At 49.3% G+C, this 27,153-nt stretch overlaps 1 protein-coding gene across 1 annotated transcript in view; it reads left to right on the top strand.

The window, feature by feature from the left end:
• The window catches only part of CATSPERD (cation channel sperm associated auxiliary subunit delta), a 42,195-nt gene that overhangs the window by 11,074 nt on the left and 3,968 nt on the right, over positions 1-27,153 (top strand). Inside the window, exons 7-20 of the mRNA XM_082380679.1 lie at positions 995-1,066; positions 2,278-2,361; positions 6,244-6,394; positions 7,149-7,244; positions 11,976-12,058; positions 12,433-12,609; positions 14,679-14,792; positions 15,627-15,716; positions 16,452-16,510; positions 18,187-18,265; positions 18,731-18,783; positions 21,335-21,409; positions 22,766-22,894; positions 24,124-24,307. Coding sequence (XP_082236805.1) covers positions 995-1,066; positions 2,278-2,361; positions 6,244-6,394; positions 7,149-7,244; positions 11,976-12,058; positions 12,433-12,609; positions 14,679-14,792; positions 15,627-15,716; positions 16,452-16,510; positions 18,187-18,265; positions 18,731-18,783; positions 21,335-21,409; positions 22,766-22,894; positions 24,124-24,307 — 1,446 coding nt within the window. The remainder of the gene's footprint in view (positions 1-994; positions 1,067-2,277; positions 2,362-6,243; positions 6,395-7,148; positions 7,245-11,975; positions 12,059-12,432; positions 12,610-14,678; positions 14,793-15,626; positions 15,717-16,451; positions 16,511-18,186; positions 18,266-18,730; positions 18,784-21,334; positions 21,410-22,765; positions 22,895-24,123; positions 24,308-27,153) is intronic.

Raw genomic sequence — 27,153 nt, 5'->3', positions numbered from 1 at the left:
GCTCCTCAGATCATCTGGCTGACACACTGTGAATATATCCATCTGTCTTCTTTTTTTAAAACCTGTTACTTTGAAATCATTATAGATGTACAGGAAGTTGAAAAAATAATACAGAGTCCCACGTATCCCTCACCCAGTTTCCCCCAGTGGTTACATCTTACATAACTATAGTGATACAAACATGACAATTGACATGGAAATTGACATGGATACAACTGCCTAAAGTCAGAGAACCCTATTGCCATCAAAACACTGAACTGTTTCGTGGCCCCAAAACTCTCCATACCTCTGTGCCCTGCCCTAACCCCTGGCAACCACTAACGTGTTCTCCATCTCTCTAATTTTATCATCTCAAGAATGTTGTATAAATGGGATCATTCAATATGAAACCTTTGGGGACTAGCTTTTCTCAGCAAAATTCTCAGGAGACTCATCCGATTTGTCGCATATATGTCTAGTCTGTTCTTTTCCACAGTGGTGGGTGTACCAGAATTGGGTTGTTTCCACTTTTTGGCTGGTGCAAATAAAGCCACTATAAATGTTCATGTACAGGTTTTTGTGTGGGCATAAGTTTTCATTTCCCTGGGATAAATGCCCAGGCATGTAATCACTGGCATCTTGTCCTCCCTGCTTTTTAAATTGAGATGTAACTGACATACCACACTGTGTAAATTTAAGGTGTACAATGTGTCGATTTGCTACATTTACACGTTGCAGTATGATTACCATCCTGTCAGGTCACAAAATTATCATTGCTTTCCTGTTGTGGAAACAAGATCTAGTTTCTTAGGAACTTTGAAGTCTCTAATACAGTATTGTTGTCTGTGATCACTGTACTGTGCATTAGGCCTCCAGAACTGGTTTCTTTGTTTAAAGAACATCTCCCCAGCCGCCCCACACCCCACCTTCTATCTCCTTTTAAAGAGACTGTTTTATGGATGTGTTCTTCCAGGATATCAGTAACTCCGTTTTTGCTTATTTGCATGGAGATCAGATATCTCAGGCCAATATCTATTTCTCAAATACCCGGGGATACAGATTTCAGAAGTATGCCCAGGAAAGACAGGTATGTTCAATTTGGTAAGAAAATGAACAAACAAACAGAAAGATGTATCCTGTGGGATAGGAGTTAATTAGCTGTCCGTGGCGAGCAAGGACTTTTCTCTCTCGAAGAGTCCAGCTGGATGGGAGGGTAGGGAAGAATTTCAGGTCAGAGCAGCTGGCTAGGGAGATTAGGAAGTTAGGAAAGGAGACAGTACTGTTCATGGAAAAAGCTGGTGCCATAGTAAAGGCTGCACATGGATTACGACATCAGGTACCACCAGCATCCCCATTTTACAGATGAGAGAACTGGACTAGGTTGAACATGTGTCCCCCCAAAATTCATGTCCACCCCGAAACCTCAGAATGTCACCTTCCTTGGAAATAGGATTTTTGTAGATGTAATTAGTTAAGATGAGGTTATCCTGGATTAGGGCTTAGTAAACTTAATTGCTACCCAAAGACCATACCTACAAATACCATCATTTTGGGGGTGCTACGGTCTGAATGTTTGTGTCCCCCCGAAATTCATATGTTGAAATCCTAATGCCTGATGCGATGTATTAGGAGATGGGAGCCTTTGGGAGGTGCTTAGGTCATGAGGGTGGAGCCCTTATGAATGAGATTAGTGCCCTTATAAAGGAGGGCACTGTTATAAGTCTCCCAGTCTATGGTATTTTGTTATAGCAGCCCTAACAGACTAAGACATGGGGTTAGGGTTTCAACCTATGAATTGGGGGAGGACACTGTATATAATAGAAATACTCCCCCCCCCCCCGACACACACACACACAACCAAGTAACAGAGGCTTAAATAAGATGGTGGTCTTTCTCTCTTACCTGAAAGGTGTCTGGAGGGAGCCAGCTGGGTTGCCATGGCAATCTGTCCCACCGTCCCTAGGTTGGGGTCCTTGGCCTCATGCTCCAACTTGCCTGCTGGTGGGCACTTTGCTGACCAGCCAAAGATCAGGAATGAGGAACCTAGGCAGGAGTGAGGGACCTAGGCAGGCACCTCACAGTGTGGGTCACACCACTTCCTCTATCAGCCCAGTCAAAGCCGACTTCATTCAAAGTTCTGCCCTACATGCTACCTTTTTACAGAGGGGAAATAGATCACAATATTGTTAAAAAAAAAAAAAAAAGACTTTCCTTCCTTTTAGCTTACTGGATAATCTACAGTTAAATTTAGAATTAAGTACACGTTTATGACTTACTTATATTTTGTTTGTTTCGTAGGCAGAACTAGTCGGGTCCTTGGGCGGGATCTTCTACTTTTACTCCCTCTCACAGGTTGGGCTGCTTCTCGTTGACCAACGGAAGGTAAGTACCTTTTGGACTGGGAAGAACCACGTCAGTGACCCTTACCCCAAGCCAGGTTTTTGTCAAAACTCACACACTTAGATTTTCATATCTGAAATCCATCTAGCTTTTCATTCACCTGTCCATCCATGTATCCATCCACTCACTCATTGACCCACCTACTCATCCATCCACATATCCATCCATCAATCTATCCATTCTTCCATTTATCTATTTATCCACCCACCCACCCATCCTTCCATCTACCTACCTACTCATCCATCCATCCATCCATCCGTCCATTAACCTACTTATTCATTAATCCATCCATCCATCCATCCACCAACCCACCTACTCACCCATCTACTCATCCATCCACCCATCCATCCATCTATTCATCCTTCCATTTATCTATTTATCCATCCACCTATCTACCCACCTACTCATCCATCCATTAACCTGCTTATCCCTCCATCCATCCATCCATCCATCCATCCATCCACCCATCCACACATCCATTTATTCATCCATCCACTCTCCCATTCATCCATCTACTCAACCATCCATCCACCCAGCTACCTATTCATCCATGTACCCTTCCACCCACCCACACACCCACCATCCCTCTCTCCCCCCATTCATTAGCTCATTCAGGCGTGCACTCAGCAATATTTAAGTAGGGTCTAGGAGGTGCTGGGCACTAAGGGACAAAATACAAGGTGTGGTGCATGTGTCACCGGTGGCACCCAAGACCATTTTAAATGCCTCATGTCAACCCTTTTGTTAACAATTATTTTCATGTGGATTCAGAAAATCGGGACGTGAAAACCGTGACTTTACAGGTATCATTTAGGATGAGACTAAGTTAAGAAGAGGAATCAGTCCATGCAAAGTGCATTTGAAGAAAAAATATTAAGTCAGGCAAAGATTAAAGTACAGTCAGTACCCTTGTGTTGCAAAATTTGTAAGCAAGGTGTGCCACTCTGAAGTTTCGGGGAGACCCACAATCAGGAAGCTCCCAGAGGCTGGGCTGCTTACCTGGTGGCTGAAAGCCCCGCCCTCTAATCACACGGTGGGCCCAGCCCCCCACCCAGAGTCCCCTCATGAGCACGCACTGCCAGGGCGCCTGGTGAATGAGACACTCCCAGACTCTGGAAATCCCAAGAATGTAGAGGTGGCTGAGGAGTCCGGCTCTGGTTACAACCTGTGCATGGTTTCCCAGGCCTGACCACAGGCAGTCACAAGGCTTTACCTGGAGGGCATGGGGGCGGAGGCTGGGGGAGCTGCCCTCCCCACTCCACATCTGGGGCACGATGCACCGGCAGGCTCTGAAGGCGTTGCGGTCAAGGACTCTTGCCTCTAGTCAGGCAGGCTCCGCGCATCTCTGCATTCCCAGCCCGGGCTTGGTCTTCAGACCTCTGACTCCTGAGGGAGGGAGGAGGGGGAAGCCTGGAGCCACTTCCCGGCTCTCTGACTCTGTACTTTTCCGTTCCTGGCCCTTCCACCTCCCGAGGCCGAGGCCCTGGCTCTGGGTGTTTTTTTTTTTTTTTTTGCTTGTTTGTTTGTTTTTGTTTTTTTGGCCACACCATGCGGCATGCGAGACCTTAGTTCCCCAACCAGACCAAGGATCGAACCGTGCACCCTGCAGTAGAAGCACGGATTCCTAACCACCGGGCCGTCAGGGAAGTCCCTGCAGGCGCCTTTTGATCGGGGCTTCCCACACAGGGAAATGAACCCCACCCCTGCGCTGACCCAGGGGCCCCTCCGCGTTTCCATTGGGGAGGGACGGACAGGGGCCCTTGGCGTTTTCTCTGGCCTGGGCTCTTAGCCCGCCGCAGTGAGCAATTAAACGCGGAACGCACTCTAGCGTTTGGCTCGTTGTCTTAACTGGCTACTCCGACCCCGGGCAGCTCAGCTGAGATGCCTCTCAGGCTCCAGGGACCGGCAGGCGGCCAGTGCATCGCTGAGCAGGCGTGGGCTGGGGGCTGCGGACTCACATTCACGGTCCCTTAGCGCGTAGTGAGGGTGGGTGGGTCTGGCCCCTGCGGCCGCGGTGGGGGCGGGGCGGGGCGAGTCAAGGTCAGCAGCCCGAGCACAGTCCGCCCTCGCCCTGACCGCTAAGCTTCTCTCCTCGCCCCAGGAGGCACTTAGAAAGCAACCCAGGGAACTCCCTGGCGGTCCAGTGGTTAGGACTCGGCACTTTCACTGCAGGGGCCATGGGTTCAATCCCTGGTCGGGGAGCTAGGATCCTGCAAACCAAGTACACCTGCTGCAAACTCGGAGGCACTCGGCAAGCCATCCTGCAGAAAATCTCTCCCTCCGCCACGGTGCATCTTCTGGAAAACGGATGCCGGTGTCTTGGTGGGACTCACTTATGAACCAATGTCAGTGTTGGGTTTTTTTTTATATATAAATTTATTTTATTTATTTACTTATTTTTGGCTGCGTTGGGTCTTCGTTGCTGCACGTGGGCTTTCTCTAGTTGAGGAGAGCGGAGCTACTCTTCGTTGCGGTGCACGGGCTTCTCCTTGCAGTGGCTTCTCTTGTTGCGGAGCACGGGCTCTAGGTGCACAGGCTTCAGTAGTTGTGGCACGCGGGCTCAGTAGTTGTGGCTCACAGGCTCTAGAGCGCATGCTCAGTAGTTGTGGTGCATGGGCTTAGTTGCTCCGCGGCATGTGGGATCTTCCTGGACCAGGGCTCGAACCTGTGTCCCCTGCATTGGCAGGCAGATTCTTAACCACTGTGCCAGCAGGGAAGCCCCAGTGTTGGTGTTTTTTCGTTTCTTGTTTTTAATTTTATTTATTTATTTTTGGCTTCGTTGCTTCACGTGGGCTTTCTCTAGTTGCGGCGAGCGGGGGCTACTCTTCGTTGCGGTGCGTGGGCTTCTCATTGCGGTGGCTTCTCTTGTTGTGGAGCACGGGCTCTAGGCGCATGGGCTTCAGTAGTTGTGGCACGGGGGCTCAGTAGTTGTGGTGCACGGGCTTAGTTGCTCCACGGCATGTGGGATCTTTCTGGACCAGGGCTCGAACCTGTGTCCCCTGCATTGGCAGGCGGGTTCCTAACCACTGCGCCACCAGGGAAGCCCCAGTGTTGGATTTTTTAATTCCATCCTTGTGTAGTGCTGTCAGAGGTCTTCCGTAAAGAACAGATGATAGAAAAGAATCTGAAAAAGAATTTATATATAACTGAATCACTTTGCTATACACCAGAAACTATTGCAACACTGTAAATCAACTATACTTTAATTAAAAAAGAAAATAAAAAGAGCAGATGAGAACTTTGAGAACCAGGGAGAGTAATTTAGACTTTACTTAAGAGCCAGCCCTTAGAGGGTCACAAGAGACAAAAGGCTGTTAGGAAAAGAATGGGGGGGGGGGCGCGGGTGCAGAATTCCCTGGTGGTCCAGTGGTTAGGACTCTGCACTTTCACTGCCAGGGCCGGGTTTGATCCCTGATCGTGGAATTAAGATCCTGTAAGCCACAGGGCATGGCCAAAAAAAAAGAAAAGAATCTGGGGACCAACCCTGGGAAACCAGCTTGAATAATAATCCAGGTACAAGGGCACCAACGTGGGCCCGGCAGAGCAGAAGGAGAGAGAGAGAGAGCTGGGCTCTCAGCACCGCGGGGGTGTCCTCTGTCGTGAGGGCCCATCCCGGGTGCTGTGGGGTGTAGAGCAGCCACGCTGCCCCCACTCATTCAATACCAGGAGTCCCGCAAGTCACGACATCCACAGATGAGCCCAGACTCTGTCCGGTGTCCCCTGGGGGCAGAATCACCCCAAGCTGAGAACCACCGGACTAGGTAATAAGGTCTGAAGAAAGTTCCAGTGACAAAGCACATGGACTCACACAGTTCTATTGTGGTCATTTCTTTTCTTGCTCAAGATTCAATATTCTTCTCTCAGGCCATGTTCGGCTACTCAGACCACCCCCTGAACCGCAGTTTCGGGCTGCCCTTTGACTACAACGGGACCCTTGACGTCCTCATTGCCCCGGGCCAGAAAGGCATCCTGATCTTCTGGTTTGAGAAGAGCCTGCTGGTTTCCCGAAACGCAGGTGAGCGAGGCCCAGGCTCAGGGCGGGGCAAGCACAAGCGGTCATTTTTTTCTCTCCCCTGACCTGAGTGGATGAGGACAAGCCCACTGTCACTTTGCCATCCTCACTTTGACCCCCCAACCCCCATTTTCCTCCTCCTGGGATATTTAGGCCCTGTAGGCAGGTTCTGAAAGTCACTGGACGCCTAGGGCAGAGGGGCCAAATCCAGGAACTGCAGATCTTGTTTTGAGGCCTAGGCACATGAGCCCCAGCCTACCAGCCCGAGTAAGGAGAAGAGCAAAAGGCAGCCCCCCAGGAGGAGGTGCTGTCAGGGACCTCTGGGCACAACAGTGGCTGCCAGAGCACCCATAATTGCAGCACGCCTCCTAGTACCAGTCAGGCCACCTGAACACAGCTGTTTCCTTCCAATGCAAGAAAAGGGCTTAGGGCTGGCCTGGCCATGGGGGGTGGGGGGCATTCCAGAAAGAAAGTTCTGCCTGATTACATGTTACCTGTAGAGTAAAAGGCATCCTGCAGTTCACCTGGTATCCAGTCCATTCCTCAGAGCTCTCACATCAAGAAGATTGGGGGGCGGGGGGTCGCATTTTCTTAAACCTAATGTATTCTGTGTAAAGTTTTACAGCATTGCATCTCACGGCTGCATTTTCCTTGATTCTTTATCATCTGAGTCGTAAACCGAGGGGCCAGGTGGGCAGCGGGGGATCCCCTTCCTAATACGTGCACATGTCTCGCGATTTGCCCTGTTGTCTCCTAGGTCAGCTGGTCAACCCTGTCCAAGTGCGAGAAGGACAACACATCTTGTATTCTTCCATCTCTGAAGCCAACATCACCATCCACAGCGTCGCTGCCAGTGCGTGCCCGACCTGTCGGTAGCTTTCTAGAAGTGCTTTAGACCTGACTTATTCACCTCTGACCCCCTAGATCCAGCCTGGCCAAAACAGAAACAAAACACGGTTATTACACATTCTGGAACTCAGAGCAGAAACTTTTGTGCCCTTTCACAATGAAATGGAATGTCAGTTGGATATCGTTTGCTGGGGCTGCTCTAACAAAGCACCCCAAACTGGGCAAATTAGAACAACAGACATTTACTGTCTCCCAGTTCTGGAGGCCAGAAGTCTGAGATCAAGGTGTCGGCAGGGCCAGTTCCTTCGGAGGCCTCTCCCCTCGGCTTGCAGACGGCCATCTTCCCCTTGTGCCTTCCTATCATCTTCCCTCTGTGTCCAAATTTCCCCTTTTTACAAGGACGCCAGTCCTATTGGATTAGGGCCAACCCAAATGACCTCACCTTAACCGTATCATCTCTGTAAAGACTCTGGCTCCAAATCAGGCCACATCCTGGGGAGGTCCTGGGGGTTAGGGCTTCAACATATCTTGTTTGGAAGGGACACAATTCAGCCCGTGACAGATGGCACCCCTAGGAGTTCTTTGCCAGTGAATTGTTGTCCTGCTGCTGGTTCAGTCAGGTAAAATGAAACCCACCAGTGTAATTTTGCTCCTCACTATTTGAGGCAAATAGTGCAGCAAACTGTGGAGTCATGTGACCTTTCTTTTTTTTTTTTGGCCACGCAGCGCGGCACGTGGGATCTTCCCTGTCCAGGGATTGAACCCGTACCCCCTGCAGTGGAAGCACGGAGTCTTAACCACTGGACCACCAGCAAAGTCCCCGTGTAATTTTTTAAAAATATTTATTTATTTTTTTATTTGGTTGCACCAGGTCTTAGTTGTGGCAGGCAGGCTCCTTAGTTGTGGCTCACAGGTTTTTTAGTTGTGGCATGCGAACTCTCAGTTGCAGCATGCATGTGGGATCTAGTCCCCTGACCAGGGATCGAACCCGGGACCCCTGCATTGGAAGCGCAGGGTCTTATCCACTGCGACACCAGGGAAGTCCCACCCATGTAACTTTTAAGATCCCATACTTCCCTGTTTGCCCATCACTGAGTTACCTCCTACTGTCTATGTCCATTTATCTGTTAAACATTAATTTATCATGATAGAAAGTAATGATATAAAAGTAATTTATAATTATGCCAGTGATGCATGGTCCTTTAAAAGTTTTTTTTTAAAAAACATTACAACTATAATTAAAGTCCTTTTGACCAGCTTTTTGAATCCAGGCCCCTCTTTGGCTTCCTAAAGGTCATCACTGTTAGGAATCTGGAAAGTAACATTTTAGCCAGTTGAAAGCCTCACAACATGTATTAAATATGGACCTGCTGAAAATGCACAGCGCCATCTGTGTAGCTTGTTGTGGTTGCTTTCTTTTTTTCCTTTTTTCCCCATTTTTTCTTTTCATTTATTGAAATAGAGTTGATATACACTATTATATTAGTTTCAGGTGTACTACATAGTGATTTGACATTTGCCTACATTATAAAGTGATGAGTCACAAGGATGTAATATACAGCATAAGGAATATGGTTAATATTATTGTAATAACTTGGTAGGGAGATAGATGTTGTGGTTGCTTTTTATGTAAATGGTATCGTATTATCGTGTGAGTCATTCTACTGTTTGCCTTTTCCATTACCCATCATTTTCTTTTTTATTGTGGTAACAACACTTAACATGAGATCTACCCTCTGAACACATTTTTAAGTGCGCAGTACAGTTTTAAGTATAGGTACAATGTTGTCCAGCCAATCTCTAGAACGTATTCGTCGTGTGTAACTGAAACTCTGCCCCATTAAACACGAACTCCCCGTCCCCCTCCCCCAGCCCCTGGCCCCCACCATCCTACTTCCTGTCTCTATGGATGTGACTCCTCTAGGGACCTCCTGTGAGTGGGACCACACAGTATTTGTCCTTTCCAATTTCCGCACATCCTCACCCACACTTGGCTTTCTGTCTTTTTTACTAGGGCCGTCCTAGTGGCTGTGAAGTGGTATCTCACTGTGGCCTCGATTTGCATTTCCCTACTGACTAATGACGTTGAGGGTCTCTTCACGTGCTTATTGGCCATTTGTATATCTTTTCTGGAGAAATGCCCATTTAGATCTTTTGCTTATTTTTTAATTGGGCTGTTGGTCTTTTTATTACTGAATTATTATATATTCTGGATACAAGTCCCTTATCAGAGATGGGATGAGAATATATATCAGAGATATATTCTCTCCCATTCTAAGGGTTGTCTTCCCCCTCCTTTTTTTTTTTTTTTAAACCATGAGTACACATCACTTCCCATGTCTAGAATCTTTAATGGTTCCTTATTTTCTTTTTTTTAATTTTTAAATTTTTATTTTTTTATTGAAGTATATAGTTGATTTAGAATGTTTCAGGTGTACAGCAAAGTGATTCAGTTTCATATCTATATATAAAACTGAATATATATATTCTTTTTCAGATTCTTTTCCATTATAGGTTATTATAATATATTGAGTATAGTTCCCTGTACTATACAATAGGTCCTTGTTGATTATTTTATATATAGTGGTGTATATCTGTTAATCCCAAATTCCTAATTTATCCCTCCCCCTTTTCCCCTTTGGTAACCATAAGTTTGTTCTCTATGTGTGTGAGTCTATTTCTATTTTGTAAATAAGTTCATTAGTATCATTTTTTTAGATTCCACATGTAAATGGTATCATATGATATTTGTCTTTCTCTGACTTACTTCAGTTAATATGGTCATCTCTAGGTCCATCCATGTTGCTGCGAATGGCATGATTTCATTCCTTTTTCATGGCTGAGTAATATTCCACTGTATATACATATATGACATCTTCTTTGTTCATTCATCTGTTGATGGATATTTAGGTTGCTTCCATGTCTTGACTGCTGCAAATAGTGAACATTGGGGTGCATGTATCTTTTTGAATTAGCGTTTCCACCTTTTCTGGATATATGGCCAGGAGTGGGATTGCTGGATTGGTTCCTTATGTTCTAAAGAATAGAGTCCAAACTTGCAAGGATTGCATTCAGGTTTGTGTATCTGGAATCTCACCCCATGGCTTACCGCTGCCCTGAGGGATCCCTTTTCTCCATCTGACCGCTGGCTCTCAACCTGGGGACACTGGGCAGTGTCTGGAGGCATGTGTAGTCGTCACGACTCGGGGGGCTCCTGGTATCTTCTGGGTGGAGGCTGGGATGCTGCTCCACACCCCACTGTGGCCACGACGGCCCCGCCACGAAGAACCATCCTGCCCCAGGTGTCAGTAGAGCCCCAAAACTTGCTTCTTCTGAAAACTTCCTTGTCTTTTTTATTTTATTTCTTTTTGATTGACTGATTGATTGATTGAATGACTGACCGTTTTGGCTGTGTCGGCTCTTCGATGCGGCACGCGGGATCTTGCGTTGCGGCGCGCAGGCTCCAGAGCGCGTGGACTCTGGTTTGTGGCACTCAGACTCTCTAGTTGAGGCGTGCGAGCTCTGTAGTTGTGGCACGCAGGCTTGGTTGCCCCACGGCCTGTGGGATCTTAGTTCCCTGACCAGGGGTCAAACCCACATCCCATGCGTTGGAAGGCAGATTCTTTACCACTGGACCACCAGGGAAGTCCCTATCTTTTTTAAACAGAATAAAAATGTACATTGGATCTTGCCATCCCCTCTCATAAGACCTGTTAATGATGTCTTGCATTCCTTGGAACTCTGTATCTGCCAAAGACTGGAAACAACCTCAATGTCCATCAGTGGAGCATTGGTTAAATAAGTTATGGTTCATTCAGGCACCAGAATGCCAACGGGCCAAGTACACTCATGTACATGGAAGGAAAGAAAAATATATTTCAACTATACTTCAATTAAAAAATAAATAAATAAATAAACTGAACTTGTACTATCAAAAAAAAAAAAGAGAAAAAAATATAAAGCAGCTTCAAGGGTCCCAGAATATAATCCCCACATACATAAAACTACTGGAAAGGATGTTTACTAAAATACTAACAGTCGTTACCGACAACAGGGGTCAGCAAACCATGGCCCGTGGGCCAATTCCAGCCCACCACTTGTTTTTTTTAAATGAAGTTTTATTGGCACATAGTTCCGCCTATCCATTTACAAATTATCCATAAGCTGCTTTTGCAGGGTCCAATACTTGTAACAGACATCACATGACCAGCAAAACAGAAAATCCTTATCATCTCGTCCTTTTTCTCCTTTTATTTATTTATTTGTTTGTTTGTTTGTTATTTATTTATTTTGGCTGTGTTGGGTCTTCGTTGCTGCACATGGGCTTTGTCTAGTTGTAGCGAGTGGGGGCTACTCTTTGTTGCGGTACGTGGGCTTCTCATTGCGGTGGCTTCTCTTGTTGCGGAGCACGGGCTCTAGGCGCGCGGGCTTCAGTAGTTGTGGCGCACGGGCTCAGCAGTTGTGGCGCCTGGGCTTAGTTGCTCCGTGGCATGTGGGGATCTTCCCGGACCAGGGCTCGATCCCATGTCCCCTGCACTGGCAGGCAGATTCTTAACCACTGCACCACCAGGGAAGTCCCCATCTCGTCCTTTAAAGAAGAAATTTGCTGACTCCTGGTCTGTATGATGGAATTTGGGGTAATTTTCTAATTTTAATATTTAATATATTTTATATTTTTGTCCATGGAAACAACCCTTGTTTCAATTTTTGTTCTGTCTTGTTTGGTTTTCCCTAGATGAAAATGAACTGGCCGTTTTAACTCGGGAGAATCATTTATACTATGGTAGCCTGGGAATCCTGTCAAGTTCTCTAATCAAAGTAGGTAAAATCCCCGTGCTACCTGGTTGGTAAGAAATAACGGTCTTCCTCTCAAATGTCTGATCCTTTTTCTTTTTTTTCTTTTGTCTGATCCTTTTTCTGAAGAAATTGCTCTAGTTATTAAAATAGTAATAATATTTTTAATGGCAATAGTGATAATATAACAGTAACTTTAATTAATTTTACAACTGAAGAGTAGGTGCCTCAACAAAGTGTACTTATGACTTTGCTTGGTTTTTTGGTTTCTTAGGGTTTGGGTGTTTTTTTTTTTTTTTTTTTTGGTCTACCTTCTTTAAATATGAATCATAAGAAAAAGGTTAAATCCTCAAAAAAGAATGAGAATGAGCTGACCTCCGAAGTCATTTTTCTCTTAGTTTGCAGACCAAAACATCTGGTCCGAAGAGGCGATCCTGATGTTCACTGACGTGGGGATGCTTGAAATACTGACCCCGCTTCCTGACTCAATCTTTCCAGCTTTTGATTTCCAGAAGTGCCCCGTGAACATCCAGGCAATTCTCATGGATCCCCAACTCCAAGTTGATGTCTGCAAAGTATGTGGTCGTGACTCTGTGGATTAATTTCCAGAAAGATGTTAGAGTGTCCATTTCCAAAGGGCCTTTGAGTCCATGGTGATCAGTGAAATGAAAAAAAAAGAAAGGCAACTGCGCCATGTACAGTTTATCGATAAAACACTCTTTGTCTAAAACATCCTTTTATGAGATGATGGTGCTAATAGATGGGAACAGGTTTTTTTCTTATTTTCTTTACTTGCCACAGTAAAAATGTCAATCCCCAGCCCTGAGCATTTTCCTGTGGGTCTTTGAAATCACGTGTCTGGCATGTCTGGGAATTGCTGGTTTTATGCAAAGTGCAGGAAAACGAAAGAAAGAGAGAATGAGAGGGCTTCCCTGGTGGCGCAGTGGTTGAGAATCTGCCTGCCAATGCAGGGGACACGGGTTCGAGCCCTGGTCTGGGAGGATCCCACATGCCGTGGAGCAACTAGGCCCGTGAGCCACAATTACTGAGCCTGCGCGTCTGGAGCCTGTGCTCCGCAACAGGAGAGGCCTCGATAGTGAGAGGCCCGCGCACCGCGATGAAGAGTGGCCTCCACTTGCCGCAACTAGAGAAAGCCCTCGCACAGCAACGAAGACCCAACACAGCCATAAATAAATAAATAAATTAAAAAAAAAAAAGAGAGAGAGAATGAGAGACAGAGAAAGGAAGCAACAGTAAGGCTTTTATGCAAGTATTTGGCCACTGAAACTGTTCTGAGAAAGATGGCGTTAGCAAGTAGTGTTTCCCCACCAAAAAAGACAAAGCGACTATGTAGCATGTCAAGATCCTATGGATGAAAGCTGAAATAGTTGTAAGTCACAAAAATAACACAGCATTGGATAATGAGCTACAGTATAAAATAAATATACACGAGTCCATACCAATGTAAATAAATGACTGAATAAATAAAGGGATGGGAGACACCTCTCCATCACAGAAGAGTTCCAAATAACATAAGTACATACTCTCCCCTCCAGGAGGTGGCGTTGAATGCCCCCTGCCTGAGTGTGGACTGGCCTTAGCGATTTGCTTTTAAAGAATAGAGTCTGGACGGGGTAAATAGCCTGGCAGACGCCGCCTTCACCAGGAGACCAGGATGCACACAGGCAATCATGAGTCCTGTTGCCAGGACAGGACGTTTCAGTTATTCTTGTCATTCCTTGCCAACCCCAGACCTGGAATCAGAAGCAACTTACTGGTTCCCCTCCTGGCACGGCAGGCAACCAACCCACTGTCTTAAAAATGGGATAAATAAAGGGCACGATGCAAGCATTTCTCCTCCTCTCCTTCACACCCTTCTACTGGGTCAGCAAATAGCACAGGGAAAGGGTCTCTTTATAAAATTACTCCAGTGAATATATGAAAACAAAATGATAAGGTATCACCCTGTGGCAACCCCAGCGCCAGAAGAGAGAGACAGCGGGCCGTTACGTGCCACCTATGGAATATCAATCACCCGCTGGGTCTTGCCAACTCGATCCCACCCTAATCTGATGGATCCAGCCACCAATCTGCCAAAAAGGCAGAGCACATAGGAACGTGTGTCCATCTGCCCCAGGAAAATCCAGACGGTGGGAAATCTACAGGTCCCACGGTCTGGGTTCTTCAAAGATGTCTAGAAATGAAAAGGAAGGGGATGGAGGGGACGCTGTGGATTGAAAGAGACTTAAAAAGACAAAATGTTCGCAAACAGAAAAATTATATCATCTAGGAATGCACGCTTGGCAATAATTCTAGGAAGAAACGCAAGCAAGGAGGCAACTACTGCAGAAGTCAGGCGGGGAGTGGAGGGGCCAGGGTACTTCTGGAGAGAAGAGGGGCTGTGTCCGGGGTGGGGGTGGGGGGCGGAACCTTGAGGGTCTTCTGCGGGTGCAGGGTCTAGCGGGGAAGACAGTGGCTTGAGTGACAGCCCAGGCTGCTGCACCCGAGAGACTGGAAGGTTCCATCCCTGGGGAACCCCCTCCTGCCACTGACCACTTGCCCTGTAGTTTGGGGAACAGAGGCTTGATTTGATTGATTGAATGATTGACTGATGGATTTTTTTTTTTTCTTCATTTCTAACTAGGTGGAACTTCTGCAGGGAGAATTTGAAAGTAAAATGTATACCATTGATATGAACAGTGAGTTGGAGCTGACGGCCCTCATGATACCCCGGCCCAGCACGTCACCAGTCCCACTAGTGAGGACGCTTCATCTGCTTGACAAGTGTTGCTGATAGCCGGCACCCCTAGCACCCTTGGCCTCACGTCCTGTGCCCACAATTGCCAGGCTCTGGAAGTTCCCTGGCATCCTCCCGGAAGAAACACTCACTCAGGAAGCCCCCTAGAAACTCCTCTTCCTCCTCAACAGTGTCCATGTGCCTGGCCGTGGCTGTCCATGTGCCGGCCCAGCCTCCTTTCCCACTACCTCTGTGCCGGCTCTCCACCCTTCTTCGGAGCTGCCCCAGAACCTTTCCAAAAATATGCCTTTTCCTCTCAGCTCAGCCAGCGCCCGCTTCCCTCCTGGAGGGGATGCCTGAAAAGCAGTGGGCGTTCCTCGACCTGAAACCCACGTGTCCAAGCCTGGACTCTTGGGTGCAAACAATCAAGCTGAAAACGGGGGTGGACCAGTGTAAGGATTCAAGGGGACGTCTAGCCCGCTGGGACCAGGGCCCGCGAGGGGGCGCCAGGCTGGCTCTGGCTCTTGCCTTGTGCTCTCTCATCACCCCCTCTTCCCCCCGCCCCGCAGGACGGGCCCCTCTGCGCACGAGGGACAGTTCTGGGTCTTGCAGGGCTGCAACCCCAGGCTGTCTGCACAACGGGACTCAGAGCCACAGTTAGGGGGTGTGGATGACACGGGGGTGGGGCGGGGGGGGGGGTGCGCATTTGGGGATGGAGCCGGCAGCTGCGTTTGCAGAGCAAGCTGGGTCTTCAGTTTGAAGGGGGACTGGGGTCACCTGTGGGTGCGCCCCCAGCTGCTCCCCGCCGCGCCTGCTGGCGCCGTACAGCGCGTGCATCTCCCATCCCGCCCCCAGGTGATGGTGAGCAACCCCCATTCCCTGGGGCTGCAGGCTGTCATCTACGAGGACGGCTACACCTACGACGGGAACACCAAGCACAGACTGGTGAGCTCGCCCCTCCCCCTACCCCCCCCCAAACCTGGATCGACAGGAGAGGGGCTCGGCCTTGACCGACTGGGCCAGGTCCAGCCGCCTCACGGTGTCCCTCATTGGACCTCCTTCCTGCTTCCCTTCCTTACACACACCCAGATAAGGTGCTGCGGAATTTTGAGGGGACACAGCCCCTGCCCCTCCCCCACCCCAGGCAGGCCGCAGTCCCCCAGAGAGTGAGGGCATCAGGTGTCACACAGAAGGGGCAAGGAAGATGTGACGGGGAGCCTGACCCACCCGGGGAGGGCATGAGACCTGAGTGAGCTGGGTAAACCCAGGCATCAGGAGGCAAACCAGGGCCACGGTGAGGGTCTTGGCCAAATATGGGTCTGGGGGATCCATAGGGCAGAGCCAGGCCTCACAGTCACACCAGGGAGTTGGGACTTGACCCCAGACCACAACAAACTCTTTGGATCAGAGCATGTCACATCACAGCTAAGTAGGAGAGGAAACTAAGTCACGCCCCACTGTGGGTCCCCAGGACAAAGGCAGGGAGCTTGGAGAAGGGGGGTCATTCCCATGAGCTTCCAGAAGCCTTTCACGGGCTTAGAACCAGAGGCAGGCTGGATGGCTCCCGGGTTCCTCCTCCCAACACCCCCATCCTGCCCTCCATCTCTCCTGAACCCTGACTGTGGGACCACCCTGGGCTGTTCCACTGTTGTAGTTGCATTTTCTCTCTTGCTTCTGCAGAACATTTCACTGAGACAGCAGCAGCACTGGGGCAGGGCTGACCCCAACTTCACCTCCAGGTATGTCATCACCCGGATGTGGGTGGGTGGCCCCAGGGTGTCCCCTTAGCAGGAGCCAAGGAATCAGGGCCGAGATCCAGACTCCCCCACTCCAAGGGCAGTAAGGCAAGAATGATTAAACTCTTACAGAGAGACAAATACCATATGATATCACTTATTTGTGGAATCTAAACTGTGACACAAATGGACTTACTTATGAAATAGAAACAGACTCAGATATAGAGAACAGACTTGTGGTTGCAAAGGGGAAGGGGGAGGGATGGGTTGGGAGTTTGGGGTTAGCAGATGCAAACTATTATATATAGGATGGGTAAACAACAAGGCCCTACTGTATAGCACAAGAACTAGATTCAATATCCTGTGATACACCATAATGGAAAAGAATATGAAAAAGAATATATATACAGGGCTTCCCTGGTGGCGCAGTGGTTAAGAATCCGCCTGCCAATGCAGGGGACATGGGTTCAAACCCTGGTCCGGGAAGATCCCACATGCCACGGAGCAACTAAGCCCATGCACCACAACTACTGAGCCCGTGCTCTAGAGACCGCAGGCCACAACTACTGAAGCCCGCGCGCCTAGAGCCCATGCTCCACAACAAGAGAAGCCACCGCAGTGAGAAGCCCGCTCGCGGCAACTAGAGAAAGCCCACGCGCAGCAATGAAGACCCAACACAGCCAAAAATAAATAAATAAAATAAATAAATTTTTTTTAAAAAGAATATATATATATATGTATAACTGAATCACTTTGCTGTACAGCAGAAATTAACACAACTTTGTAAATTAACTATACTTCAATAAAATAAATGTTTTTAAAAACTCTTTACAAACGGTAGTTTCTCAAAAAATTATATATATGTAAAAGAAACAGCTTGTAAATAACCTCTGAATCAAAGAATTCAGCTCAAATATATTCAGAGAAAAAATGTATAGCCCAAGCACTTTTATTATGAGGAAAAAAAATGGACCTAGTGATAAATAAACTAAATATTTAACATAAGGAACTAGGGGGACAACAAAAAGAAATTATGGGAAGGGAATGAACCATGGTTCATTCAATCTGGAATGTATTAAATAGAGAACAAAAAGACAGCATAGAGTCAAGATGTAAGATAAAGCTGGTTCTTCAGAAGACACCACAATCCTGATGGAGAAAAGACAGAATTAAAATGAACAATAGGAATGAAAAATGAAAATAAAAGTATGGATACCGAACCTGTTAAAAGAACAATGAGAAAACATTATATCCAGCTAGGTGATAATAAAACTGGGGCTCAGATGCTCTTTTCAATAAGTAATTATATATAAATTAACAAAACTGACTCAAGAAGAGGTAGAAACTAGAGGGAGGGTGGTGCCACCATGTGTGAGCAGACGTTCTTGGTCAATATTCTGGACCGACTGGATGAACAGATGAATGAATGAACGGAGAAATGGATGGATGGGTGGATGGATGGATGGATGGATGGATGGATGGATGGATGGATGGATGGATGGATGGGTGGATGGGTGGGTGGATGGGTGGATGGGTGGATGGATGGATGGATGGATGGATGGATGGATGGGTGGGTGGGTGGGTGGGTGGATGGGTGGATGGATGGATGGATAGATAAATGAATGGGTGGGTTGTCGATGCTTTTTACTGCAATAACACACACTCCCATTGCCTTGCAGCATAAAGAGACCCACAATATCAACCATCACTCTGGACATAGCCAACAAAGAAATTTCATGCTTGGACCTTAAGCCACTGGTATGACCAAAACTTTTGCTGTCCCATACTCTTTGTCCTTAGTGTTAAGACTGATGACAGCAGGCCTTGGCTGGCTTGTCCCCTAGGGGCTGGCTAAGCTCACACTCAGTTTCTGGAAATGGAGGTGATTCTGCCCTGGTTGCCAAGGTCACTGCCCCTTCCCCATCGTCTTCCCCCAGGGCTGTGCCTCAGGACTCACCAACCTCGGAGCAGGTGTACTAGCTGGGGGTTATCAGATGGCGGGACCTTAGCGGTGCCCCATAGATCAGGCAGGCTCTTAGGGCTTGACTCTGTGAGTCCCAGGCACCTGGACACCGCATTGCGACCCAGGCGCAGGGTTTCTGGTCCCTGCTTCGTCAAGTGCGCCCCCTCGTGGGCTTTCATGGTGCGCTCGCTGACCGGGGTCAGCATCGCCATCCCTGCCTCGTCTCCCCCCCCCCCCCCACATTCTCCCCGCCGCTGCAGACAGCCCTCATTTCAGTCGGTTGTGACCTGGAGAAGAAGATCGTCATTCAGAAGTGAGTATGTCGATATTGGGGTGGGGAGGGGAGAAGTGGGGGGTGGCGAGGTGGGGAGTGGGGACTGGATGAGATGGTCACCATTACTTCACAACTGCTAAAATCGGGTGACACTACTCTGTCTGCTTTTGCATATGTTTAACATTTCCATAACGAACAACTCAGTAATTAATCCTAACAGATTAAGTTAGAGTCTACAGTTGGTGGCTGCCCCTCCCCCACCGACTTGGTGAAATTTACATGTTCTCCCTGCTCCCTCATCCTTTGCTCATTCCCTTTCTCCCTTTTAGTCCCTGAGTTCCTCATTTTGATTAAAATTGCTCAGAGAGGGCTTCCCTGGTGGTGCAGTGGTTAAGAACCCGCCTGCCAATGCAGGGGACACGGGTTCGAGCCCTGGTCCAGGAAGATCCCACATGCCACGGAGCAACTAAGCCCGTGCACCACAGCTACTGAGCCTGCACTCTAGAGCCCGCGAGCCACAACTAACGAGCCCGCGTGATACAACTACTGAAGCCCGTGCACCTAGAGCCCGTGCTCCGCAACAAGAGAAGCCACCGCAATGAGAAGCCCGCGCACCACAACGAAGAGTAGCCCCCACTCACCGCAACTAGAGAAAGTCCGTGCACAGCAACGAAAACCCAATGCAGCCAAAAATAAATAAATTAAATAAATAAATTTATAAAACTGCTCAGAGATTTTGGGTTTACTCGCCTGCTGAAAATTTGAGGAACTTTGCCTCCAGGATCCGTAGTTACCGCAGGGAACGCAGCCATGAGAAACCAAGAAAAAGAAAGGAAGACCCCTGAAGACTGGCCAAACTGCCACATGTTTTCCCCTTAGGGCGGTGGTGTGCCAGCAAATGGGCGACAAGCCAGTTCCGGGGGAGCCCGGATTTGTAGCATTTGCCAATTCCCGTGGTGTAAATGCTCCCATGGAGCCTATAAATCGCTACCAAAGTGAGTCTCTACTGGCTCATGAAACTCCTGAGGATATAACAGCTGGCTCTCGGAGCTGGTAAGAGCCAGCCTCAGCGCTCCACTGCATGGGGCAATAACAAAGTCAAGTGACGGTTTTACCAGATTTTTCCCCCAAAACGGAAACGCTTTATTGAGTCAATAAATGATGTATCAGGGACTTCCCTGGTGGCGCAGTGGCTAAGAGTCCGCCTGCCAATGCAGGGTACACGAGTTCGAGCCCTTGTCTGGGAGGATCCCACATGCCACGGAGCGAGTGAGCCCGTGTGCCACAACTACTGAGCCCGCGCACCTAGAGCCCGTGCTCCACAGCAAGAGAGGCCACCACAATGAGAGGCCCGCGCACCGCAATGAAGAGTAGCCCCCGCTCGCCACAACTAGAGAAAGCCTGTGCTCAGCAACAAAGACCCAACGTAACCAAAAATAAATAAAATAAAATAAATAAATTTTAAAAAAAATAAAAAATAAAAATTAAAAAAATAAATGAGGTATCAATATTTAGAACATATGGCAGGAAAGTCTTTAAAACAATCTTTTCAAAGCTGCTGCCATAAAGAGAGTGGGAAAGGTATCTGCCACACGTGTAACTAAAAAAGGACTTGTATCCAGAATTTATAAAGAATTCCTACGAATTAGAAAAAATTCACGCACATCTGCACTGATCTAGGTTCCAGAATGTTCTCAGCAGCATTATTCTGAATAGCTCCAAGCTGGAAGCAGGCCAACTGAAATGTCCATCGACAGAAGGATGGGTAAACCAAGTGCAGGGTTTTGATACAACAGAATGTCACAGCAGTGAAAACAAACGGGGCAGAATTGCCTGGATGGATCGTACAAATGTGGGCATGGAATCAAAAGAATACATAGCATGATTCTAGTCTTAAAAATCCAAAATCAGGGGAATTCCCTGGCAGTCCAGTGGTTAGGACTCTGCACTTCCACTGCAAGGGGCACAGGTTCCACCCCTGGTTGGGGAACTAAGATCCCACAAGCTGGGTGGCACAGAAAAAAAAAAAAAATCCAAAATCAGGCAAAAATAAACTACAGTCAGCCCTTGTATCTGCAGGTTCCGCATCCGCGGATTCAACCAGCCAAGGATGGATCGTGTTTAAGTTCGTGGTTGGTTGAATCTGTGGCTGTGGAACCCGAGGATACAGAGGCCCCCACTATGGGACTTGAGCATCCTCGGATTTTGTTATCTAGGGCAGATCCTGGACCAATCCCCTGCAGATACCAAGGGATGACTGCATGTTGCTTAAGGATACATGCACAGATGGTAACAGTACAAAGAAAAACAGGGAAAGGATTGTCTCAAAAGTCAGGACACCCAGCTCCCAGACCTCCATGTGTAACATCATTCTCCAATACAAGGAATTAGGGCTCCTTGGCGAAATGGCTGATTCTAGGCCAGGCAGGGAAGATTCAAGATGAGCCTGGAGCATCTTGGAGAACCAGAAAGTAAGAAAGGGCTCAAAATCCAACCAGTGGGGAGATAACATATGTCAAAGGGAACAATTCACAATTCTTTGGTCCCGCATGGGTTCAGGAAGCTTCTCACCATCTTTTGTTGCTCGCAGTGAAATCTCAGCCTGTTACAATGGCGTCCTTGACCCCGTGGCCCTTCAGGACAACTACAGCTACGTCATTGAGAGGTGAGCGCCCCCCCACACACACACATGACCATTTGGTGTGCGTGAGCCAAAGGCGAATCAAGAATCATTATTTAAATTTTTATTTATGTATTTGGCCGCACCGCGCCAGCATGCAGAATCTTAGTTACCCCACCAGGGATTGAAACCCCCCGCAGTGGAAGCTCAGAGTCTTAACCACTGGACTGCCAGGGAAGTCCCAAGAATCATTTTTAAACCATAATGGAAAAGAAAAAGAATTTTTTTTGAAGAAAGGAAAAAAAGAATCATTTTAAAATTGATACCCTGCCAATTGATATCCAGCCCACAAGGAATCCGAGGGAGCGAGCAGACAGGTAGGGAAGGTGGCTGGGCCTTCAGGGAATCAGTGTGATGTGGCAGGGCCCCTGGCCCAGCTCTGCCCAGGCTCTGCCACCTGCTGGGCCAGCCTTCAGACCCCTCCCCAGCCTGCCACCAGCTCCTGGAGCCCGGTCCCCTGTTCATCCCAGCTAGCAGAGTTGGCCAGACACTGTCCAGCCAAGGCAGAAGGGGGTGGCCGGCCAAGGTGACCCCCTCTGCAGGGCGGCACAGAGAGCCCCTCCCACACTGGTGCATACCACCAATCCCCTGGCATGGGAAGACACTCATGGGTCTTATACGACGTGACCCTCCCCCCTCCAACACAAGCCAAGAGTCTGTCCCCCATCCAGACCCACGGCCGAGACAGAAACTGGCGCTGCAGGACTTGCCAACCAGTGAGGCTGCAGCCAGAGTGCCCGGGGGCATGAGAGTGTGTGAGTCAGGGTCTCCAGAGAGAGAGAAGCCACAGGATGTGTGTGTGAGACAGAGAGACACAGAGAGACAGAGAGACAGAGACAGAGTGACAGAGACAGAGATTTATTTTAAGGACTTGGCTCCCGGACCGTGGAGGTCTGGTGAGTCCACAGTCTGATGGGGGAGGCTGGGGGCTGGCAGCTCAGGGAAGAGTTGCAGTTCTAGTTCAAGGCCATCCGCAGGCCGACTTCATTCTTGCTGGGGGAGGCCCATGTATGTTCTACTCAGGCCTCCAGCTGCACCCACATTAGGGAGAGCACTGCTTTACTGATTTCAATATTAACCTCTGCCCCAAAGAAGAGCCTCACAGAAACACCCAGAATCACATCTGACCACAGTCGAGGTGCTGTGGCCCAGCTAAGTGGACCCGGAATGTCAACCACCGCAGGGGCCCCAAGGTCATTTCGACCATGGCTCTGAATCCCCCGCTCAGACACGCCTCCATGATCGTGACCCCATGTGCAGGGAAGAAGCGGGGCTGTGGGTGGGTGGACGTCCAGGCGCCTGGCGGGAGCTCGCCCGTGTCTGTGTCCTGCTCTCCCACAGGGAAGCCTACGACCCCAACTTCCGGGGTCAGAAGGCCACGGAGGACCTGGAGGTGCCTTACCACTACGAGAAGCTGGGCTGCCCCATCCTCGTCTACTACGACACCCCATGGAAGCCGGTGGTGGAGCTGTGAGGACCCACCCCCCAGTCCCCCACCCCGCCAGCCCCCCGCCGCCCTCACCATCATCTCAAGCCCCCAGAGCCGTCTCCACCCATTTCCTCTGGCCGCATCCTCTCCCTGCCTTTTCCCTCCGTAGCTCTCAGCTCACACATCCCCTCCCCTTCCCCGTCTTAGCTCGGCGGCCTTAACAAAACACCACAGACTGGGGGGCTTAAACAGCAGACCTTGACTTTCTCACAGTCCTAGAGGCCAGAAGTCCAAGTTCAAGGTGTGGGCAGGCTGCTTCCCCCAGGCCTCTCTCCTTGGCCGCAGAGGCTGCCACTTCCCGTGGCATCAGGGCCCACCCTTATGACGTCACTCGACTTCGATTGCCTCGTTAAAGGCCCACCTCCAGATCCAGTCGCACTGGGGGTTAGGGCTTCACATAGGAATTTGGGGGACACATTTCAGGCCGTGCCACTCGCTCTGCCCCCTTCCGTGGATTCTGTCTTCCTTCATTCCGTCCCCATCCCCACCCCGCCCCCAGCGGACCGCTGCACTAAATAGTTGTTGACGGACTGAACGGCAGCAGAAGCCACTCACAGGTGGCAACACTTAGGTTCATTAGAACGTCACGTGTTAGCTCCTCGTGGCCTCAGTCCCACACCCAGGTGAGACTGTGGGCCGGGCACGCCCCTAACTCAGAGCTGCCACGTGGTGGGGTGCCTGCCGGCCTGGGGTGAGGAACAAGGGAAGGGTCCCATCAGAAGAGGGGTGTAAGCCCCAACCTGGCAGGAGACAAACGTGCATCCAAAAATAAGTTTTGGGTTTTTTTTTTTTTTTTGGCTCCCGCGTCTTGCGGGGACCTTAGTTCCCCCTCCAGGGATGGAACCCGGGTCCGCGGCAATGGAAGCCTGGACCCCTAACCACTGGACCACCAAGGAATTCCCCCCCAAATAAGGATTTAGAACAACCCTAATTCACCGCCCTAAATGTATACCTCTGGAATGTTGGCAGGTGTCAAAAAATAAGCAACCCCCAGTCCCCAACCCCGACCCCCGTCAGTGTCCTGTCCCCACCTGCCACTGCATATCCGCGATGACTGTCCCAGAAGTGTCAGCCTGGTGGGGGGGTGGCCCTGCCCTGCTCTGCCACCTCCCACCACCCCCAGATGGTCTCACAACACAGCAGGGCCCCCAGCCTCCCCCCCTCCCGCGACGGCCCCCCAGCAGCCTCGCCTGTGCTTGGTGTGTCCCAGGTGGAGGGAAGGAAAGTTCCAGGAGGTGGTCGAGGCCGAGTACGTCCTGCTGGAGGTGAACGGGCTGTTCACGTACACGTACTCCCTGACGGCCGACATGGCCCTCTGCAGTTCCCAGCCGCAGAACTGGACCACCATCGCCAAGACGGCCGGCGACAAAGGGCCCTTCGCCTGGGACCGAGAGGTAGGGCCTGCGCTCTGATTATTCCCAAAACAGGTCGCAGAAGGCGACGACTGGTCAGGCCCACTGTGTGTTGGGGGCCGACTCGGTCTGTTCTGGCTGCTGTAAAGATCACCATAGACCCTGCGGCATTGGTTTCTCACGGTTCTGGAGGCTGAGTCCAAGATCAAGGCGCCAGCAGATTTGGTGTCTGGTTCCTGGGTGGTGCCTTCTGTGTCCTCACACAGCAGAAGGGGCGAGGGAGCGCTCCCGGGTCCCTTTATAAGGGTGCCAATCTCCTTCAGGAGGGCTCCACCTCCAGGACCTAATCACCTCCCAAAGGCCCCGCCTCCTAATACATCACCTTCTGGATTAGGTTTCAACATATGAATGGGGGGGGCGGGGCAGACATTCAGTCCCTAGATGGGGCGTCAGGGGATGGAAATGTACGACGCCCAAACTCTTTGGGAATCTCTCCCAAGGGAATCGCAGACGATCGGAGGTGTAGGGACGAAGGCGCTCATGGAGCACACTGCTGATGATGTGCAAAATTCTGGAACCATCCAAATGCCCATTATTTAAGGGGCTGATTATATTTACGGTCCGTTCTGCTCAAGGAGCGTTTCTATCACGAACGTTGGTTGGTACACGATTGACAAATAAAGTTATGGTGTCAGTGAAAGGAAGACATCGCATGGTTCCTCTGGGGGTGGGGGGGCTTCTGGCGCATATTTATTAGTTTCCATCCACCCTCGGCCTCTCAACGCCAAGGGCAAGAACACGGCGCAATGCGGCCACGTCACCAGCAGGGGGCGCGCGCTCTTCTCGCCCAAAGCCGGTTCCAGCGCGAACTCCTGGCTCCTTAATTTTGTATTTGCTTTCCTAAAAGCCCGCAGCCTCACCCGTTCCTTACACCCCATTCCATCGAGTGAGTTTGGTCATGTATTTTGGTTGGTAACGTTGGTTTTATTTATTTTTTTAACCGAGGTGAAATTGACATAACCGATAATGAACGATTTTAAAGCGTGCAACTCCTACAACTCGGGTATGCGTTTTGTGCATTCGCAAGGTTACCCAAACACCACCTCCCTGACTGTTTCTTTAAAAAGAACAAGCCACACACGGAGCTTTGCTTATTTATTATTTTCTGACTGTGCCGGTGTTTGTATTTGCATTCTTTTTATTAGCCCTTTCGTTCAAAGTGGCATGCATGCATTTAAGAGATTGTCCCATTACTTTTTTTTTTTTCCATCAGCCCTGGTGGCCGATTTTGTAGAACCCTGAGGGTTTTTCTATCAAGACAGAGCCACAATGCCTGCATGTCCAGCACAGTCATTGGATGGGCTGTTAAACAGCCACTGAACCACTAAAACTGAACCCCTGAACCACTAAAAACCATGAGGTGGAGCTAGCTGTGGCAAATAAATGGTCTTTAGGCAAAGCAGCTGTCTCCTTTTTTATTTCATATAGTTTTTATGCGGCCCAGCTTTTTTTCTTTTACACCCAAGGATTTTTTTAAAAAATTTAATTGTGGTCAAATATGCATAACATAAAATTGACCATCTTAACCATTTTTAAGTGCACAGCTCAGTGGCATTCAGTACATTCATATTGTTGGGCAACCGTCCCCACCCTCCATCTCCAGAACTTTCTCATCTTCCCAAACTGAAACTCTGTCCCCATGAAACACTCACTCCCCATCCCCTCCCCCAGCCCCTGGCCCCCACCATCTACTTCCTGCTTCTGTGGATCTGACTCTCTAGGGACCTCCTGTGAGTGGGCTCACACAGTATTTGTCCTGCGTCTGGCTTCTTTCACTGAGCATCATGTCCTCAAGGTTCATCCACATTGTAGCATATGTCAGGATTTCCTTCCTTTTTAAGGCTGGATAACATTCCATTAGTGGGTACGGACCACACTTTTTTTTATCCATCATCTGTCAATGGACACTTGGGTTGCTTCCACCTTTTGGCTGTTATGAATGGTGCTGCTATGAACGCGGGTGTGCAAATATCTCTTCGAGACCCTGCTTTAGTTTTCTGGTGTCTCTTCTTATAAGGGAAGTAATCCCATTATAGGGGCCCAACCCTCAGGACCTCATCAAAATCTTATCACTTCCCAATGCCCCACCTCCAAATACCATCCCACTGGGGGATGGGGCTTCAACATACGAATGGGGGTGGGGGACTCAAACATTCAGTGCGAGGCAGGGGTGCGAAAAACAGGACCTGGTGACGGACTGGATGTCGGAGGAAGAGGAGGCAAGCGTCAAGCAGGGCCCCCCAGTTTCCAGCCTGAGCACCTGGGCAGATACTGGCTCAGGGATGAAGCGAGCGGTGGAGGGAAACACACACAGCTTCACTCTGCACCTGCGAAATTCAAGGTGCCACTGAGTGGAGGAGCCCAGTGGCCAGCAAAACATAGGGAGACAAGTCAGGGCTGGCGTGGGTTTGGAAGTCTTCCGTGTTTGGGTGGTAACTGAAGGATGTGTCTGCCAAAGAGGCCAAGAGGAGGGGCCAGAGCAGCGGGAGGACTGTGCCGGGGGGACGTGAAGAGGCAGGGGCTCCGTGGGGGACCGCAGGGCTCCAGGCACCTGGGGAACCATCAACAACCGAGAGGAAGTATTGTTGCTGTTGTTGCATCCGAGGAGGGCCAGGTGGCCTGGCACAGCTGGAGTCAGGTGTTTGCCCTCCATCCATTCCCATGGCCCCGAGAGCAGGGCCTGGGGATAAACGACGCCCATCCAGGTGGCCATCCACACCGTGGACACGTTTGCTTTTTGATTCTGACAACGTTTGAACTTTCTCAATAGTAGTACACAGGACAGCTCTTTCCATTACCCAACGCTACAAAACAAATCATCCCCAAAT

The sequence above is a fragment of the Balaenoptera borealis genome (genome assembly GCF_965194805.1).
Source record: "Balaenoptera borealis genome assembly, chromosome: 2".
Lineage (NCBI taxonomy): Eukaryota > Metazoa > Chordata > Mammalia > Artiodactyla > Balaenopteridae > Balaenoptera > Balaenoptera borealis.
This window is presented reverse-complemented; position numbering and strand designations above follow the sequence as displayed.